Source organism: Muntiacus reevesi, chromosome 4 (genome assembly GCF_963930625.1).
Source record: "Muntiacus reevesi chromosome 4, mMunRee1.1, whole genome shotgun sequence".
NCBI lineage: Eukaryota > Metazoa > Chordata > Mammalia > Artiodactyla > Cervidae > Muntiacus > Muntiacus reevesi.
This window is the reverse complement of record NC_089252.1, coordinates 71,451,236-71,464,166: the sequence shown is the minus strand read 5'-3', so window position 1 is coordinate 71,464,166 and position 12,931 is coordinate 71,451,236. Positions and strand designations below refer to the sequence as shown.

Below are 12,931 nucleotides of genomic sequence, written 5' to 3'. Positions count from 1 at the left end.
CCCGCCTGGGGGAGCTCCTACAGTGACTGGGAAGGCAGACTCACCTCCAGGGCAGCCAGGACCGTGAGCTGGGGTTTGAGGATTATCCTAAGGGTGGTGGAGGTCAGAGGTCAGTCGGGATGGACTCATCAGGGAAGACACAGCCCTCCCCCCTCCGTGGGATGAGAGTGAGACAGGTAATCCCAGGAGGTGCTTATTTGGGAAAAGCAAAGGAAAGACGGCGTGAGAAAGCCTTGTGCCATGGCACAAAAGGGAGGCTTTCTCATTATTCCTTTACCCCTCCCTTGACAGGTGCACACACAGGGGCAGGCCTGCGGAATCTGTCCCCAGCCTGTACCTGAAGCAGGAAGCCCACCCACACCAGTGGACACCTAAGCTAAAGGATGTGGGCAGCATGGAGGTGAGTGGTACCCTTTCCCACTCCTGGCCCTCACAGACAAGACCCACCCCCACATCCCAATCAGATGACTCCTTGCTATCTCCAGAGGTCAGCAGAGACATTAAGGACCGCTCTCCTCCAGGCTTAGGCCCCTGGAGGCCCCTGTGTCCTCTGGACATAGTGAATTTTGACCTAGTCATCTCAAGTAAAACATGGTACCTTTATTGGAATGAATCATATGCTAGCTCCCTGAGAGGTGGGGCCATGTCTAAATCTCCAGGGCTGGCCTTGGAGCAGGACTGACCCTGCCGCCCAAGTTGGAATAGGCCTAGAATTCACAGCCCCATATCCAGCCCCTCAGCTCCCACCCGAGATCATCCGAAGGCCTGGTCCTCAGTCCTCCTCTCTGTCTATTTTTTCATCTTTAGATTGCAAAGATGGGCCGGAGAGACTATCTTGGTCCATGCTCGTCAACCTGGAGTTGAGAATGGTGTTCTTGGCCACTTCCTCCGTTATGTCGTCACTTAACATGTCCTCATTCGAGAGTTCCTCGCTTATGCTCCTGAAGAAACCATTGGAGAAAAAGTCTGAGCTGCATCCTTTTGGGAGCTGAGAAAACAGACCAGGCCTGGCTCTGCATTCCTGAGAGGCGGGGCTTTCCCATGCCTTGGTGGGTCCCCAGCCAAGCTTCTCCATGAGCCTAGGAGGGGTCCTCGCCTCCAGAATCAGGCCTGTTATGTCTCCCAACCCTAGTCAGACCCTTCACTCTTCTGCATCTTTGGGATGCTGTTTACCATCTTTATCACTGGCATTTACTGAGCACTTGCCTTGTGCCACTGTGCCAACCACTCTATTATTTATTTATTGAATTTTGTTTTTTGGCCTCACCACATGGCTTGTGGGATTTTAGTTCCCCGACCAGGGATGGAAGCCCAGGTCCTTGGCAGTGAGATCACAGGGTCCTAACTACTGGAATGGCAGGGAATTCCCGGCAACCACTTCATTCGGGTTTAACTTTCCCAATTTCTATGAGAGAGGAAGGCAAGGTTCTGTGTCTTTACCTCTCCATGCCTCAGTTTCCTCATCTGTAAAATGAGGGACAGTGACAGGACCTACCTGTCACTACTGCATGTGGTGATTTTTAGGACAAAGGTGGAAAGGCATGCAACTAGAACAGGCCCTAACACATGGGAAATGCTCCATACACGTTACCTCTTGTTATTATTACGTTATCATCCCATGTTGCAAATACTGAATCTCAGAGGTAGTAGGTAACCTCCCTACGCACATGCTAGCAAACGTTATCAGGGACAGAGATCCAGGCTCTCTGGCTCCGGAACCTGTGCTTTTAGTTACCGTTCTAATTAACTAAACACTACTATGTCCCTCTGCTGCATGCCACTCCCCCTCTCTACAACAGACCAAATGCCTATTCATCCTTCAAAGCCCTACTCAAATACCCCTTCTTCTGGGAAGCCTGCCCCAAATCCCTAAACTAGAGTTCCTCCCTCCTGGGGTTCCTATAGGTCCTGTATATTCCTGTGTCAGAGTCCATTGGTGAAAACTGTTTGCATATCTGTCTCCCTTGCTCAAGCCCAGGAACTCTTACCTTTGACAGCCCAGCTCTGGTACCATGCCTAGCTCAGAGGCTGTCAATGAGAGTTTGATAAAGGAGGCGGGAAGTAGGACGATGGTGGGGAGGTGAACTGAGGAGGCCAATGGCAGAGGCCCCTATGCTCTGAGCAGAGGGCACTGGAGGACATCAAGCAGCCTCTGCCCCTCTCTGTTGCTCAGGTCCAGGGAGAGAGTTGTGGGCTCTGCTGGCCTAAATCCGAGAAGGAGTGTTTCTACCAATCCTGACAAGCCTTTTCCAGGGCACTTAAGAGACCAGAGACCAGAGAGCCCATGAAACAAGTTGGGTGGAGCCCATTTCCCAAGCGGGGTCCTGGGCTACTGGGGCCAAGAGGCCAGAGTCATAAATCAAGACTGGGTCCCTTTGGTGACTTCCCTGGCTGTCCACAGGTTAAGAATCCACACTTCCACTGCAGGGTGCATGGGTTCAATGCCTGGTCAGCGAACTAAGATCATCCATGCTGTGCAGTGGTATGGTCAAAAAAAAAAAAAATCATAATAAAAGACTGGGTCCTTTTTGAGGAACTGAGAGTTCAGAAGGGAATGGAGAAGTACTCAGGAAGCTGATTCCAAGCCAGTCCCCTGTGCCCTGGGAAGGGAGGAAGCCCAGAGCATCGCCACGGGCATCACCCCAGTGTAGGCAGGCATCAGGGGCTGCGGAAAGAAGGTCTGGCCCACGCTGGGTCAGGAGAGCCAGACAGAATGGGAGCTGGCAGAGGCTGGGCTGGACCAAGGCAGGTGGCAGCATCCAGGAGAGCGAGGGAGTCTGCTGTGAGTAGAGAGTAGCCTTTGTGTCATAGGCCTTCTGGCAGCGGGGTGGCGATGGATAGTGTCTGACATGCTCTCATGGCCTACGGCTTAAAAACCAGGCCCTGTTCTGGCCAGAGTCTAGCAGCCACACACACCTACCTTGACTGTGGGGTAATGTGCTCCAGGGTATCAGGCAGGGGCTGATCTTGCTTTTCTGGCAAATTGGAGCAGTAGAACAAAGCCACGGAAGCCGAGAGGGAGCAGAGAATGATGGGTAGGATGTCAATGTTCTGGTGGATGAGTGTCACAGAAAAGATGCCTCCAGCCGCCCAGATCAGAGACACTAGACCCAGACCTGTTGCCCTGGAAGGGGAGGTGAGAGTTCATTTGGAGGCTTTTTGGGCCCAGCGACTGGACTGGTGGGAAAAGCAGCTTCCCCAAATCCCAAATTCCACACCCTCATCACCCTGCCCAACTCACTGTGCAACCTTGGAGAATTTAGTTCCTTGTTATTGCAAAGGTAGGTAGTAATTTTTTATGGAGCCAGGAGTGGGAGAATTATAAGACTCAAACACCATAGTATGGGTGTGTGAGGGTGGGTGGGGAGGGGGATACTGCAGCCATCATCAAGGGCTCCTCTGGAGAAGGGCCTGAACCCCAGAGTGGCCCAGACACAGTTTAGACAGTCAGTGGCAGTCAGGGACTGGAGTCAGACAGCCTAGGTCCAAGTCCCACTTGTGCCATCTGCTATCTCTGACCTTGAGCCAGTGCCCTTACCGCTCTGATTTCATGTCTGAATTAGGGGTGATGATGGTGTGAGGGGGACATTTTGGGTGAGAGTTAAATGGAGTAACCCATGTAAATTGCTTAGCAGCATGCCTGTCACCAGATGAATGCCCAACCTCAGCTGCTGTTATTCATCCTATTATTGCCCACCCCCAACCACACCCCGCCCCCACCATCATCCACCAGGCCCCCCTACCTGATGATGGTGGGGAGGAGTTCAGAAGTGTAGATGTAGAACATGGTGATGGAGGCGGCCAGGTTGAACTCTCCAAGCAGGGTTATCAAGATCACGAGGGATTTCAACTCTGGCCAGACAATGCAGCCACCTGAGTCTGCGGCCACCCTCCCGTTGGGGCAGGCGGGGGAGGCCTGCCCACTGGCCCTCCCTCAATCCCCCTCAGAAGGCATCTGGACAGTCCACCCCTACCACCTGGTCAGCTGGTCAGCAGACTCAGAGGAGGGTCAGTCTGCTAGAGGGAATAAGTACATCCGCTGGGAGAGTTGGTCAGTGGAGTGGGACCCCTGTGGGCTCTCAGGCCATCACCTACTGTGTGGACTCAGCTCTTGCATCCCTTCCTCCAGGCTCTCTGTGATCTTCCACATGTTCACCCAGATCCAGCGTCCCCCGCCCCACCGCCTGCTCCTTCTGGAGCATCCATTCAGCCCCAGGCCAGCATCTCGTGTGCCAGGCTGCCTGCTCAGGGCTCTCCCCACTTCTCCTTCATTCTCTGCCAGGTAGAGAGGGGCAAGGGGGCATTTAGTCCATGGGGCCTGAATGGCTAGACATTCCAGAATGCCCAACTCTGGGGAGCCAGATTATACATTGGAAGAGGCAGAAATGATCTCGGGAAACCCCATTCCTCAGGTCTAGGGGAGTTGAAACCCCCAGCTCACTGATCTGGGGCCAGGAGTTCCAGCTCCTCCCCTACTAGCCTCTGCGGGACCCTGCTCTAGGCCTCCTCCCCGTGCCCAACTCCGGGCCTGGCTTCACTTGGCTCTGGGATGAAATTGGAGACCTAGTTTTATTTACTGGGGATTTTCCTCCTAGTTTGTCTGGTTTCAGACAGCTCTGCTTAACTCCTTATAGACCCACATTTTAAAAAAGCCACTGAACAATGGAAACTGAATAATGGCTTTGTTTCTTCCATTTTGTTTTAGCCAGTCAACACTGCAAACAGCAGGAGAGGGAGAGAAAGGGTCCGGGTCAAGACACACAAAATTGCAGCCCCCAGGGAGAGTGAGGGAGCTCCATGAGGCAGATCCTGGACATAGCCTCCCCAACCCTGGCCCCAGAGGCTGAGGGGGCTCCTGTGGCAGCCATTCTGACCAGGTGAGTGAACGCTGACATCTTAATGTCCATATCCTCAGCCCTGCCACATTCTTCCAGCCTTGTGACCTGGGGCATATGCATCGTTCTAGGACTCTTTGCAATTTTGAAAATATTGAGAGTCCCCCCTCCCGTCTCCTTCCCTGGCTCTGAATTGACAGGTCATGGGGCACAGGACCCCCTTGAGAATGAGTGGCCTCCATGCAAGTATTGTTCCTGAGAGTTTGGCCCGGTGTTAGGCTCAATCTGCACTACACAGCTGAGTTTTTCCTGGTGAGGCTACAGATGACACAGGGCTGGGGTAGCAGTTGAAGACTGCCTCTGTTCACAGTTAATTATTGATGTGGGCAGGACTCGAGGGGAAGAAGGCTGCCCGCTCTCCTGCCCAAGGACGATTCCTCTGAACAGCACCTCTTCCCCTCCCAGGGCCCTGGGACCTTCCAGTGCCTTGTCCTGGGAGGCCCCTCTTCACCCAAGAGGGCAGTGCTCTAGAGAATGGTCCCTTCTCAGGAAGTGCTAGGGCCACTATAGGGCTGGCGGGCTGTGGATACAAGAGGCTGGATAGGGGCAGGAGGCACGAGGTAGGGATTCGAGGAAGCTAGAAGGTTGGGGGGTGCCATCAGGGAGGCGGAAAGAGAGGTTGTGGAGGCTGTACCTGATGGGAGCATAAGGCTAAGGAAGCACATGATGGCTCCTTGGAACAAAGTCATAATCAGGGTTCCTTTCCTCTTAAACTGCTCGAGGAGAAAGATGCAGCAGAGCCGGGCGGGCACCTCCATCATGCCAGGAATCACTTGTGAGAGGTAGATGTCCACGCCCAATTCCTTTATCTTGAAGCCCAGAGTGTAATAGTTGCAACCGATAGCAAACCTGGAATTCATTACCGGAAGAGAGAGACTCTCCGAGAAAGGCACACAGAAAGCCAGGAATGAAGACAGGCAGAGGAGAGCGTGGCAGGGTGGCCGTGGAGGACAGGGACAAACATGGAGATCTGGGTTCTGCGGGCTGCACCAGGGTTCTCAGGCCTTGCGCCCCCCACTGGCCGCCCAACATCTATTTTCTCCCTGGATCCCTGAACTGCAAGCCCATTTGCAGTCCCCACCGCCAGCCCAGGGTACTCACCATATGGTGCACATCACCAAGGTCAACTTGCGGAGGTACCTGTTGCTATAGAAGTCCAGGATAGAGGCCGAAGCCACCTTCTTTCCAGGCAGTTGCAACTACAGGACAAGCAGGACCAGCCACATGCAGGGCCAAGACCCCAGCTTGCTCCCCGCCAGCAGGACTCACGAGGTCCCCTGCCCTCTGCCTCCCAGGACCAGCCTGGCTTCTGGCTTTTCCCTGGCAGGGTTCCATTTTGCTGTCACTATTCTCCTCGAGCAGTGGGCTGGGGACATCCTCTGGGCCGAGGTCCCACCTGAAAGGATGAGGAGGGAAGAGGCCCCTACGTAGCCCCCCTCCCCGGGCCCCAACTCCAGGCCAGAGGTCTCTTACCTTATCCAGCAGACTTAAGGGAATGGTCTTTTTGTTCACAGCAGCTGCATAGCACAGCATTTGCTTGGCCTCCTCCAGCTTCCCTTTCATTATCAGCCACCGCGGGGACTCTGGGAGAATCCTGCATGGCCCATTCCTCTCTTACCCATCACACCAAGATGCCCCGCAGACCCGAGTTGGCCCCGTCCCAGCCTCAGCTGTGGACATTCCATTCCAGCATGAGGTGACTCAGATGTTGGAGGCTTTGAAGGTGACCATCATCCTCGGACTTCCATGCCCACCCCTGCCCAAGCCATTCGCAGTATCCACCACTGCCCAGTGACACCCCGGCCACTGGCTGCTTCTGCAGCACAGCTTCTGTCCCCCTCAGCCACCTCTAACAGCTATTTTCTACCTTCGGGGTTGTCCCCACCTGACATACTGAGGACATGTCCCTCTGCGTCCACATCCTCTGTTAGAGCCTCGTTCTCGTAGTTGGGGATTCTCCTGTTTCCTATCTCCTAATAGCCTGGAGAGTATGGGAGGCAGGACCCCAGTTTTGGCCGCAGGGCCCAGCCCCTTCCTGGGTGAATGGAACTCTCTACTCCAGCCCACTTCCTTCTGGTCACATCTCCCATTGCCTTTGACCTCAAAATAACCCTAGGTCCTTGGTTCTTCCTAACCCTTCCAAGTTGAAGAAGCTACACAGCTTAACATTTAAAGCACTTCTTAAGTGTCCTTATTTTATCAGTCTGTTAATCCTCTGCCCAAACCCAGATCTAGTATGACTATTCCCATTTTATTCTCAGCCTCAGGGCCTAGTGGCTTGCCCAAACTCAGAGGCAGAGCTAGTATGAACCCCAGTCCCCTGGAAAGGCACTCTTAACAAAACCTTGCCATCAGCCCCTGCTGAGTTTTTGTAACTGTTCCTCTTCCTGCCCCAGTCTGGACTCTGTGGCTGGTCACTGTACACACACACCCAGGACTCTAGAGACAACTTCATCCCCTCTGCCTGCCCCTGCTCCTGTTCCCCCTCCAGCCCCCCAAGGGGCCAGCAAGCAGTTACCCTGTTATCCTCCTCCATTCTAAGGCTACAATACTGTCCTCAAGTCATTAAACTGGGATGTCTCCAGAAAGATGGGAGATTGACCACATGCCTACTAAAAAAGAGGAGTGAGGGACTTCCTTGGTGGTCCAGTAGCTAAAATTCCATGCTCCCAATGCTTGGGTTTGAACCCTCGTAAGGGAACTAGTTGCTCAGTCATGTCCAAATCTTTATGAGCCCATGGACTACAGCCATGGGATTCTCCAGGCAAGAATACCAAAGTGGTTGCCATTTCCTTCTACAGGGGATCTTCTGGACCCAGGGATCGAGCCTGATCCCACATGCTGCAACTAAGAGTTTGCATGCCTCAAGGAAAAGGGAAGATCCCGCATGCTGCAACTAAGATCTGGCACAATCAAATAAATTAATAATAATTTTTTTTTAAAAGGAGTGAAAAAAGATACCAACCCTCACGTAGGAGAGATGGGAAGAAAGATTTGGCAAGCACATGAAGCCCAGAGTGGATGGGGTGGGCCGACTGGGTAGGCAACGCCCCCGCCGCACAGCTGGAGTAGCGGGGGGTCAGAGAACCTCACTCCTGGCTTCCGAGGACCCTGGAGACTCCAGTTCTCGGATGTGGAGTAGTTGGCACTGAAAGCATAGGAGAGGCTGAAACTAAGGAGGACTCCATGAGGACCCTGGGTGTGGAAACCTTTCTGTGTCCCCCGTTTCTTGTTTGTAGGGAACAGACTCCAACCTCCATAAGTGTCCCTGAATTCCAATGGACTAATTAGGGAAGGAGCAGCCAAGAAACAGCAGTGCAGATGTGGGGCAGGATCCTGGCTCAGCCTCAAGGGATACACATACCAATATCTTTTGAGTTCTTCATAAAGCCCCCAATAAATGGAAGCTGTCAGCATTCTTCATTCCAAAGAAGACTACCTAAGGCCCAATTAAAGGAACCAGAGAAGCTCATCAAAAGATTACTTGAGGACGTCCTTGGTGGTCCTGTGGCTAAGACTCTGTACTCCCAATGCAGGGGGCTGGGTTTGACTCTTGGTCAGGGATCTCACATGCCACAAGTAAAAAGATCCCATGTGCTGCCACAGATTTGGCACAAATACATAAAACAAACATGTGTGTGTGTGTGTGTGTGTGTGTGTGTGTGTGTGTGTTAATATTACCTGAAACCAGATTAGAGGAGTATAGGTCCTGCACATACCCTAATCTTATCAGCAACTCCGCCCTTGAACCATTACTATAAAACTCCTCGTTGAATCCTCTCGGGTTGGGACACAGTTTCTGGGGCAGGAGCCTGCTTGTCCCCCATTTTGTCTGGCAAAGCAATAAGGCTTATTCTTTTCTGTTTCACTCAAAACTGTGTCTCTAAGATTTGATTTGGCATTGGTGCACAGAGGCTGAGTTTTCAGCATCAAGGCTGAGGAACAAGGAAAATGAAATGAAAAAAATGAAATCAGAGAAAAAGGAAGAATCTAATATAGTGTGGAACTTTTTTACCTGAAATTTCAGCTGAATTCCTAAAGCTGGTAAAAATGTCTGATAACCTCACCTTGTAAAGAGAGGTGTTACCACCTTCAGGATAGCACTTATTATTTAAAAAAAAAACAAAAAACAAAAAAACCATGGCCCGGTGGCCATCTTCCTTTGCCAACTAGAAGGGCTAGAAATTTCCTGTTCGTGGAAGTGAGAGAGTCTTGAATCTCTTCCCCTCCCCATGTTGCTCATCTACTCATGAAAGACACAGTCTTCAAGTCATCTACTCAAGGCTGATGAAAGGCACAGTCTTGGAGAAAGGGAGTCTGTCCTTACATTCTGTGGCAAGATGATCATTGCTTCACCCAGCACTGCCAAACCCTTAACACGGTGATTTCAATTTACTCCCTCTCTGCCTTCTCTTCTGTGCCTCTACTTTTGCCACCTGGATGACTCTCTTTTTTTCAGTGCCTCCTCACTCCTCAACCTCCTCTGGCTCCACAGAAGCCACCTCAAGGTCACCAAGACCAACAGATGCTTCTCACCTTTCTTGCCTTCAACTCTGACCATTCCCTAATCCTTAAACTCTTGCCTTTCAACATTTTTTTCTTCTGGTTTTCTGACCACCTCTCTGACATCTCTTTGAGGATCTCCTCTGATGGCACTAATGCTGTGGTTCCAGAGGCTCTGCCCTTGGAGAGCCTTCTCATCTCATACACTTTCTCCCAGGGAAAATCCCATGCACTCCAACCTTCACGGACTCCCCATCCTCCTAGTCTCCAGCCCATCAGACCCATCCTTGTGTACGTCCTGTATTTGTTTGCTCACCAGATATAGCAGATGAGGGGGAATACAGGTGTTCCGCCCACCAGAAACATTAGCCGCCAGTGGGGAAGGCTGTAGGCAAGTCCTGTCAGGAAAACGACTCCCATGGAAAAAAAGCAGTGTCCCAGGATGAAGGCGTGGGCCCGGTGCATGCCCATTAGCCACTCAGTGACTATGCAGAGGACAAAATCATAATCAGCTCAGGGTTTACAAGGCTGCCCTCACACCCAGCCTTCTGAGATGCCCCAGCTCTGCTCAGAGACTGGCATTCTTCTGCCTGCTTGGGATCTGGGTCCAGAGACAGCACCTCAAAGCCACAGAGAGTGCCTCAGTGTGCCCAGGGCACATTGCAGGCCCCTCGCCTGAGCTCCCAACCACAGAGGTAGCCTCCACTTTGTTCTCAACCTGGCAGTTCCCCCTGAACACCTCCGGCCTGACCACACACCTATTACCGAGAAGGCCTGGTCCTGGGCACAGGACTTCACATGTGGCCTGACACACGCAAGGTGTCACTGTCCTTGTCTTGGCTGTTAGCATATCACTGCTTTGGCCACTTAGAGCTCAGCCTCTGTGGAGGACCCAGTTCCCTCTGGCTGGGACTCTGGAAATTTCCCAGTGAGAAGTAGGAGCGGAGTTCCCCAGCAGGTCTCATACAAGACCATGGCAGCAATAAATGTATGGGTGCATGGGAGTTTTGCATCACAGGTTGGGGGGTGGGGTGGGGCAGAAATCCCAGCTTTCTCACGTAACTACCGTGTGACTCTGAGCAAGTTGGTTAACTTCCCAAGGTTCAAATATCTTCCTCAGCTAAAGGAATAACAGAATAGCCCCTGCTGAATAGACAGTTGCCAGGATGAAAGGAGTCAGTACGTGCTAACTAGCTACCTGGGCTTTCTTAAGAGTTGAATAAGCATAAGCCATGTAGGTGAAGCAAGGAGTGTGAAGGGGGAGATGTGCGGGGTACCAGGGGGATGATGGTACAAGGGCAATGTGGGCACGGACTTCCTGGCATCCCTAAGCCTCCACTGGCTGCCAGGTTGGGCCACAACCCCAACTGTCCGGTGGGTTCCCAGCAGGTGCGCGCCGGCCCCGCCCCGCCCCCAGCGCCCCGCCCCCAGCGCCCCGCCTCACGCAAAGCCGAGCTGCCGATGGCGTATCCCATCACGGCCTGGGACACACAAAAGCGGAAGAATATATACTGGTTAAAGCTGCTGACAAAGGCTGTCCCGAAGCCGAAGATGGCCAGCTCCAGCAGCGACAGCAGGATGGTGGGGTAGCGGCCCAACCTGCAGGAGTGGAAGGGCGCTTGCGCCGAGACCATCTCTGCGGGTGGCCTCACTCCACACCCAGGACCAGATCCTGAGCCGTCCACCCGCCTCTGGAGTGCCCCTACCCTTGTGTCCCTTAGTTTGAGACTCATTGGCTCTGAATGGCCACGAAGAAGAAGGAGGGATGTCCCAGGGCCCAAAGGAAAGACTTACTTGTCAGTTATGAACCCGAAGATGACAGCCCCCGTCAAGAGCCCAGCCAAGAACACGGTATACGCGATTTCGTTGCTTGTTTCGTTGCCACACACCAAGTCAAACTGCGGGTTATATGCAGGGATTGGCCACAGGCCTCCACCCAGGGCCTTCTAGGTCCAGAGACTGAGCCTCCACCCAGGGTGGGCTATTAGGAAAAAGGGGCCAGGGACAATGGCAGGTAACTTGTGTGCAGCAGGCGTCATCTGTGTTACCTCTGCATCCCACCTACATCTAGCAGACTCGAGGAATTAGGCCTGGGGAGAGAGACTGGAGACACAGGCCAAGGAAGGGGATAGATGGACAGGTAACTGAGCGAAGGCCAGAAACGCCAAAGACTCTTTCCCAAATACAGACGCTAGGCTCCTGGCTAGAGAATCAGATTGGGCAGGCCTATGCTGTGAAAGGGCCAGGTAAGAAATTGTTAGGCTGAGAAGTTGTTAAGAGGTACCAGATCAAAGCTGTTCTTTCCCCAGTTCTCTAACTTTTGTGATTTCAGAAGGTGGAGCCACAACTCCAGCAGTTTCCTGGACGGATGGCAAACACGGCCACCTGCCCCTACCCCCAGCCCACTCTAGCTTCCTGGCTAAGATCGGTAAGCCTAGGACTGGGCAGAAGGAATCCTGTTCCTGCCCTGGCCGTGCCTCTGCTGGGTGACCTCGGGCCGAATGCTTTACCTTCGTGGGTCTCAGTTTCCCCCCCACTGTTCAGTGAGGGTGAAGGCACATCTCTGGGGACCCGGGGTAGCTTCAGGCAACTCAGGACAAGGCATACCTCATTTATCAGTGACCGCCTCTTGCTCTCAGGATAGATCCACCCATTTTGACATGAGTCTGTGTTATTGAGGTCAAATTGGATGATAGAATCCAGATCCCAGTCCACAGGCACATACATGAGGCAAGTCAGGAAACTGCCATTGGGTGCACGGGGCAGGGTCAGATTCATCTGCTCAGCCTCTGACAGGTTTCTGTCCACTGCCAGTATCCAGCTGGTGTTGCAATAGGGCTTTTGGGGTGCGAACATGAAGATATCAGCAAACATGAAGAAGGAGGACAAGAAGTTGGGAATGAAGCTGAGGGCCACCAGCCTCCGCTGGAATGTGCCAAACTCCCCCACCACATCCATGATGTTGGCTAATTTATCATCCTGGGCATCTATGGCCCTCAATCTCTGTAATAGCATATCCAGAGAACAGCAACGGGGGCTTTCTGCGCCATCCTGTTGGTGGAGGTTCCTGGGATGAGGATGGGATGTGAACTCTATCTTGAAGCTCTTTTTCTTTGCCATCTCTGCAAAGAAAGGATGCAGCTCAGTCTTCACTGCCACCACTTTTCAGAACATCAGAGACCAATGTGGGAGCCACTGGCCAGAAAGTGGCCTCTCTGGCTTGCAAACAGTTTGGATCCCAACCTCAATGGCATCTGTAGTTCCCTCCTCTGTTTTTGAACTTTCTTAATTTGTCCCCCATTGTCCCACCCATTGCTGACATGTAGAGTACTTAAGATTTTTTAGTGTGTTAGAAAATGCTCTGTTATCATCAATTCTGTTATCATGAATAGCTAAGACCTGAGGAGCTCGCCTGCAACTTCCCCACAGTAGAAACTTTGTTTACACACACAAACACACACACACACACACACACACGCACACACACACACACACACACAAGCCGAAGCACCACCAGTCTTGCAAAAGATAGA

General features: G+C 52.6%; 1 protein-coding gene across 1 annotated transcript; it reads right to left on the bottom strand.

The window, feature by feature from the left end:
* Positions 1-772: 772 nt before the first annotated feature.
* On the bottom strand, positions 773-12,518 carry LOC136167452 (solute carrier family 22 member 14-like). The gene is made up of 10 exons (XM_065935021.1): positions 12,006-12,518; positions 11,193-11,296; positions 10,843-10,997; positions 9,715-9,883; positions 6,369-6,489; positions 5,997-6,094; positions 5,530-5,744; positions 3,744-3,852; positions 2,921-3,124; positions 773-941 (listed from the first exon to the last, which is right to left on the bottom strand). The coding sequence occupies exons 1-10, from the start codon at positions 12,516-12,518 to the stop codon at positions 773-775; spliced, it is 1,857 nt and encodes a 618-aa protein (XP_065791093.1).
* Between the last annotated feature and the right edge of the window lie 413 nt (positions 12,519-12,931).

Bases quoted from the DNA above. Each gene is read 5' to 3' on its own strand.
- LOC136167452 (XM_065935021.1), bottom strand. From the start codon at position 12,518: ATGGCAAAGAAAAAGAGCTTCAAGATAGAGTTCACATCCCATCCTCAT. The intron at 10,998-11,192 runs GTAAGTCTTTCC...CCACTCCTGCAG, and splicing joins TTCGGGTTCATAACTGACAA to GTTGGGCCGCTACCCCACCA. The intron at 5,745-5,996 runs GTGAGTACCCTG...AATGAATTCCAG, and splicing joins TTGGTGATGTGCACCATATG to GTTTGCTATCGGTTGCAACT.